Source organism: Plasmodium reichenowi, chromosome 6, assembly GCF_001601855.1.
Source record: "Plasmodium reichenowi strain SY57 chromosome 6, whole genome shotgun sequence".
NCBI classification, from domain to species: domain Eukaryota; phylum Apicomplexa; class Aconoidasida; order Haemosporida; family Plasmodiidae; genus Plasmodium; species Plasmodium reichenowi.
Genome location: NC_033651.1, coordinates 743,521 through 751,478, shown reverse-complemented (window position 1 = coordinate 751,478; position 7,958 = coordinate 743,521). Strand labels below are relative to the sequence as shown.

The window sequence follows — 7,958 nt, the reverse complement described above, 5'->3', positions numbered from 1 at the left end:
TAGATGTAATAGTAGAAGAAGATATTAAGTTGCCAAATGAATATCATTATAATTCCATAACATGTATTAAATATTTAATAAAAAAAAATGGTAAACATATTTACATTTTTATTGGAGATATAGATGGAGTATTATCATACGTACTATTAAAAAACGGTTCTTATACTTCAACACAATTAAAAAAAATAATTAGAAAGAATAAACAAATATACAATAAACTACTTGTTGATAAAATAAATGGACCTATTAGTGATATAGAAATATGTTCTGATTTCATTTTAGTTACATGTGAAAAGAATAATATTCTTATAAAATTGGATGATATTTTATTATATAACAAAAATGAAGAAATATATTATAAATGTATTGGTAAAAAGAAAGAAAATAAAAATTATAAATCTATCTTTTTGAAATGTAAAAGGAATATAAAAAGTCCTATGATTTTAAGCTTAAGAAAAAATGGGCGTATATGGATTAGTAAAGAAGATAAAGTATTAAATACTTTAGTATTCTATTATTCTTTTTTTTATTTTTTCTATATATTCTTTTTTAATAAAAAATTATATATGAATAATTACCTCTATGAATATTATAAAAATTATTTTTTAAGTAATTCCTATTTTGTTCAGTTCTTAGATAATATTATAAATCAATTTTCTAATTTTACTTTTCCTTCCAAACCTAACTTAAATATGTTTTATAAAATTAATAAGAAATATCTTGTCTTATTCGAGCAATTTATTACTTATCCTTTTTTTAAAAAGATAAATGAAAGGATAGATAATTCAACCGACCCAACGACAGATGACAGAAGTAAAATAAAAGACATGTTGACGAAGGATATAAATAATATAAAAGAGTATTTAAAAAATAAGTTAAATGAAGAAATTAATAATAATAGTAAAAAAAATAACAATAATGGTAACAATAGTAATAATAATAATAATAATAATAATGAAGATATGATTGTATGCATAAATTATATCTACGAATGTTTGAATGAAGCTGACCAACTATTGAATAACTTTCTGGGCAAAAAATTGTTTCTTTTTAATCTTAAGAGTATACAGATTCAGGATATCTTGGATCTTAATGTAACGTTTTTATCACATATGAAACTACAAAATGTGGATAATAAGGATAAAGACGGAATAAATAATAATACAAGTAATTGTACAAGTATTCATATGAATAATCATATATGCTATAATAGTTTAGGTGATGATAATAATGTAATGGAGAATCATCAAAATGAAGATGATAATAATAATAATAAAAATAAAAATAATAATTATCATAATAATTATCATAATAATTATCATAATAATAATCATAATAATAATGGACAGTTAGAAGATATAATGTTTACTTTTCAAAGTACAGATAAACAAAATGAGAATATTAATGTCTCAAATAATGATAATAATATAGAGGAAACAAAAAATAATGAAATACATTATAAAAAAGTGAATTCTAAAAATATTTTATATGAACGTTATTTTAAGGAGGACAAAATTGTGGACTCTTTTATATTAAAAAACAAATTATATTTATTATATTTTAATAAAAACTTAAGAGATGATATATATGTTGCATATAATATGAACAATGGTCATAATGTGTGTACATCATTTAGTGGTATGAATAGATCTAGTACAGAAGAGAAAAATAATAAAATTATTATATCAAAAGATAAACAATTTAGTAATTCATCTAATATTGTGAATTGTAATTATAAGATATCACCATTCTATTTTTGCGAAATACATTTTGAAGAAAATTCTGGACTATTAAAATATTTAGGATGTAATATAGAAAAACCATTAAATGTAAAAACAAATGAATTTTATTTTTTTTATTTTTATATTCTTATGTTCCATAATTATATTGACGAAAAAAAGAAAGAAGAAAATTATGAAGATAACTTTTTTGACATTATAGAAAATAAAATGAATATAATAAATATTCCAATGTATATAAAAGATATTATACAAGGGAAATATTCAAATGATATGAACAACTTGAATGATATAGAATTTATAAATAATAAAAATAAATTGAATCATATTTTAGATATGAAACAAATGGATAATATACTACGCAAAAATATAGAAGCATTAAAAATGAATATTAGAAATTTACTTCTTTATTCTACAAATGAAATATACACTTGTTTATTAACTGATAAGAATTATATTTTTTCAAATTATTTTCTTTACCCTTCTTATTATCATAATGTCAAAGAATTTCAATATTTACATTTCCATATAAAGAAAATAAAAAAATTATATAACAAGATGAAAATAATAATGACAAGGTATAAATATATTTATCATGAAATTCTTACCTTTTTTGTTTTCTCTAATGATAATGAAAACTGTGTTATACCATCCCATTTAGATATAATAAATAAGAATAAAAAGGATAAGGAAAATGAACACAATAATAGGATCATTTCAAAACATCTCAATATTTTACAAAATGATGATCAATTCTTATACAAGGTATTATATTATTTTAACTTATTCATATATCTAGAAATTAATATAACAACTTATAACATGAGAAATAATACATGTCTAACAAATTTTCCAGTTTTATATGTGGAAAGGGGTCATATGGTTAATCATAATATAAGAGAGTTAGGAAAATCGAGAAATTGTGAAGAGGATAAGCAAAAGGAAATAAAAAAAGAAATAAAAAAAGAAATAAAAAAAGAAATAAAAAATGAACAAACTAATATTCCTAGTGATCTTCAAAATTATTTTCATTATCATGATAGGATTAATCTAACCAGTTTTCATAATACTAAGCATTCCATTAAATATAAAGGGGACGTTGGAAAATATTTTATAAAAATGGATAAGAAAAAATTACAACTAAAAAAAAGTAAAAAGAGTTGTATTAAATATAATATTTTATATTCATCTCCTTTTTATTACTTACCAGAAGAGTTATTATTTTTCCACATCAACAAATTTATAAATACCAATCATCCTATACATATAAATAAACATTTATGTACTCTCCAAATTTTATTATATATTTTTAAAATGAATGGGAATAAAACATTATTTATGAAACCATTTAAAAAATGGAAACATTTTAAAAATAAATATACTTACAACAATGAGCAATATAAAATATTATGTAATAAAAAAAGTACTTATGATTTACATGATGAGAAAAAAAACAAATATATATTTTTAGAAAATTATGAACTTACAAATATTACTAAATGCGTAATTAATAGTGATATTAATAATGTAATACATCCAAATATATCATATTATGATAAATATAGATACAATAAGATAGATTTTTTAAAATATATATATATATATGATAAGATTAGAAATATATATTATAATAATAAATATTATGACAATATTAAAAAAAATAATAATCTTTCAATTGTTGATTTCTTAAATTGTTCAAAACACTTTTATTATTATCATCAAGTTATAGACGGGGTATATGTTGTACATATAAATAACTACAAACAACAAATATATGAATCATTTTTATTATATCAATATTTATTAGATAGAAGTTTTTTTTATAATAATTTATCATATCTCTCAAGTGATCAAAGGTTTAATGCATCAAATTATATTATGAAATCACTTACGTTTATTAAAGAAAACAAAATGAAGGAATTGAATAGTAATATATATATAAAAGAACCACATTCAAATGAACTTAATATTATGTCTATGGAAGATATAAAATATTATGAAAAATTAAATAAACAAATAATAAATGATAATATATTATTATTAGATATTTTTTTAAGTACCTATCACAATATATATAACAATTCAAAAATGGAACTAAAAAATGCTATAAAAAAATTTTCTACATTTAATACATTAGGTGAATATATAAATTATATACAGCAAAATGAAAATTTAACTGATGATAATATCTATAATTTTGTAAAAGAAAAAAATAAAAAGAATTTGTTCTTATATATTTATAAAAATGGACATATCACAAATCAATGTGATCAATCCAATTTTTATCATTTATCTTTGTCATATAATAATTCCTTTTATTATAAACATAATGATAATATGAATTTGCTTGATTTGATATCTTATAATAATTTGGATAATAATATTTGTTTAAAAAATTATCAACAGAATAAAACTTCTTCTTTTTTTTTCAAAGAATATAAACAGGAATATATGAATGTACCAAACAAAAGGAAACCAAATAAAATAAAAGTTTCAATGATAGGAACCTCTGTTGTTGAGAAAAAAAAAAAAAAAAAAAAAAAAAAATATATATGGATTAATTCTTATAAAGATAATAAAATATTAAATTATGTGAACGACTTGAACTTGGTAATAAATGAATATATATCTTTAAATAAAAAATATAATTGTGATAACATGTCTTTTTATATGATGAACCCTACATTTTTCACCGATATAAATTTTTATCAACTTATCAAATTGTTATATATATTATGTAAAGAAAAATATATGTATTACTTTTGTGCAAAAACAAGAAAATATAAAAGGAAGATAAATTATATAATAAAAAATTATGATGAATTATCATATCATCCCACAAACCTACAAAATAGTAGAACAAACAAATATAGAATCAATAGAAAGAAATTGAAAAAATATATGTATCAAAATTTATATAAGTTAAATAATGAAACGTGTAAAAATGATGAACATGCTTCATTTGGATATAAACAAAATTTTAAAGAAAAAAAGAAAAATAGGAAAACAAATCCTCTTTTGATATATATGAATGAAAAATTTTGTATAGATCTTTTAATATATTTACAAAAAAATTATATAATAAACAAATATATGAGAAAAAAAAGAAAAACACTTTTAATATTGTTATTTAAAATATCTTATGTATTTATTTGTTTGAAATGGAAGGAGGCATTTTGTTTATTGTTAAATATATTTAAAAATGAAAATGATGAAATATTATATGCTTTATTAATATTATGCAAATATCCATTATTTCCAAAAAGTACAAAAATAGAAAAATCTGATAAAAAGAAAAATAAAAAACATAATAATAAAGTGTGGACAAAAAATGTCACAAGAAAAATTAAGAAAGTTGATGGAAACATTTCATTGTTATTTGCACATAGATTATTTAATAATATATATGATAATTTTGTAAGAATATTAAGAACAAATAAAAGGAAATATGAAAATATTATATTATCTTCCATTTTGTATGTTAAAAATGATAGTTCCAATTTTTTATTAATAATAATCATGATAATATTTTTCTTTTTTTTTAAAAAAGCATATTTTATCGAAAGTCTTTTTAAAGACAATAGGAGCAAAAATATATTAAGAAATTATTATTTATTAGAATGTTTTTTCTTTAAAAGGAAAAAAATACTTTTTTTACAAAAAAATCAAATGTTTTCATTATCCTCTTTTAAATCATTTAATACGAATGGTTATGAATTGTTTGCTCATGATATGTTTTTAAAATATACTCTTCAAATATGTTATGAATTAATAAATTTTAAGGATATGAATAATTTTCTAGTATTAATAAATAATACCTTATATTTTCATTTTGTAAAATTAATATTATATTTAGATACACAAAATTATTGTCTAAATATATCTAAATATCATCAAGTATTTTTTATTATGTTATCTTATTTTTATATTGGCTATTTTATGTCTATTACTAAATGGTTGCAAAAATTTGATCATATATTTATTTCTATTTTGTATAAATTTTATATGCTTAAGGAAGAAGACGTTGAAGATATATTCAACTCTTCAAAAGATATAAAAGATCGCTTGAAAGATAAAGAAAAGCTTGTTATAAAAAAAGATGCTAAAAATAAGGAGAAGGAGATTAACATTTTTATTAATGATATAAAGAATTTTGAAGAACATGAATTTGTAAAAAATCAAGAACCAACTATTTTTGAAAAGAAAAAAGAAGATAGTATTATTAAGGAAAATATAATTAAAACCAATTCATTTATAATATTAGATAAATATAATGAACAAGAAAAACAAACAAACAATATATTAAATAATAATGATATGATATATAATAATAATTATATTTTATCCTTTCCATTAATTCCATTATTTTACCCTCACCACAATCAACCGTTTTTTTTAAAAAATGAACAAGAAGAAAATAAAATATATTATAGTATTAATTGTTTGATAAACTTTTTTTATCAATTGTTAACAAAATATTTATGTGAATTAGATTATAAAATGTATAACACTAAAATAGATTTGTATATATTACAAAATAGCAAAAATTCAGACTTGTACTTAAAAATTAATAAATTTGTTAATTCATTTTATGGAACATGTACCTTATTATATGGTATATATAATGAAAAAATTGATAATGGAAATAATAATAATAATGTTCGTCAGAATTATAATACAGATAAATATTATAATATATACAATTCCAAGAAATATCATAATGACAATACTAATAAAAAAAATCATAGTGATATATATTATATAAATGTAGCATTTAATACGAAAATAAAAATATGGGATGAAAAAAACCCTATACATTTATTCATACAAACGATAGATTTATTTTTTAGTATATATTATTCCTTGTTTACACTAGGCTTAAGTTTATATGAAAAAAAAAAAATTTATGTAAATAGAAAGAAACAGTATAAAAAGTATTTATTAAGCATCATTTGTGTTTTGTTCTTTAATATAACTAATAATGAAATTAGTACAAAGGATACGCTGATTTTTTATAAACATAATATGGACAATAATAATAATTATTACAATTGTTATTCTCATTTTCTTTCCAAGAGGAACATTATAAAAAGGGAGAAATATTTAAATGTTATCTGCTGTGTGTTGTGTATTATTCATTTTATTAATTATTTTAAATATATTAAGAAAAACATTATAAAGAAGTTCATATTCATTATCGATTATCTTCTTTTTAATCATAATTCTTTTTATTTTAAACAAGATTATCAAAAATGTACAAATTCAGAAAAAAAATATAAAAAAATACATATTCATAATATTTATAAAACAATTATAAGAAATTTACCAAAACATGTCAAGTCATTTACAAAAGATAAAGAAAAAGACACAAACTAATTTTGCTTTTTCTTTTTTTTTAAATAATGTAATATATCACTTTTATACAATTAATATATATTAAAATGATAAAATGTTATCATATCTCCATATATATAATATATATATTATGTATATATATATTATATATATATATATATATATATATTTTTTTTTTTTTTTTTTTTTATGTTCAAATTATATAGTAATATAATAATACACATATAATGTTTATGCTTATATTGCATTTATACATTGATTGTTTATTATTTATTATTTATTGTTTATTATTTATTGTTTATTGTTTATTGTTTAGTGATTTTTAATTTTTAATTTTTATTTTTAATTTTTATTATTTTTTAAAATTTTTTATTTTATATATCTTAAAAATAAACTCAAAATATATAAATATGCTTTCTTTCTTTTTTTTTTTTTTGTAATATATTAAAAATATATATGATGATGTATATATAAGAATCGTAAACGAATCATAAAAAGAGGTAAACCATTCATATATGTAAAAAAAAGAAATAAACAAAAAAAAATAAAAAAAAATATAAAATAAAGAATTAAAAAAAAGAAAAAAAAGTGTAAAGTTCAAATGGCACGAAGAAAGGGGAAATTTGTATTTTTCACTTTTGCCTTCTTTTGAAAATGACGCACCAGAAAAAAAAAAACAAAAAAAAAAAATAATAAAATAAAATATATAATAATAATAATAATAATAATAGTGAAATAATAAATATCTATATAAATATATATTATAGGTGTGACTTATTTGTTTTATTTTAATATTATCAAATGTTGATCTTTTTATTCTTTACATTTGCTTATTTTTTTTTTTATATATTTAAATATTTTACT

The 7,958-nt window shown here is 18.1% G+C and overlaps 1 protein-coding gene across 1 annotated transcript; it reads left to right on the top strand.

The window, feature by feature from the left end:
* Positions 1-7,115, top strand: PRSY57_0618200 (putative membrane protein; the record flags this gene model as incomplete). The annotated part of the gene is made up of 1 exon (XM_020114620.1): positions 1-7,115. A coding segment is annotated over one exon (7,115 nt), but the record flags the coding sequence as incomplete, so codon positions are not given.
* Positions 7,116-7,958: the final 843 nt, after the last annotated feature.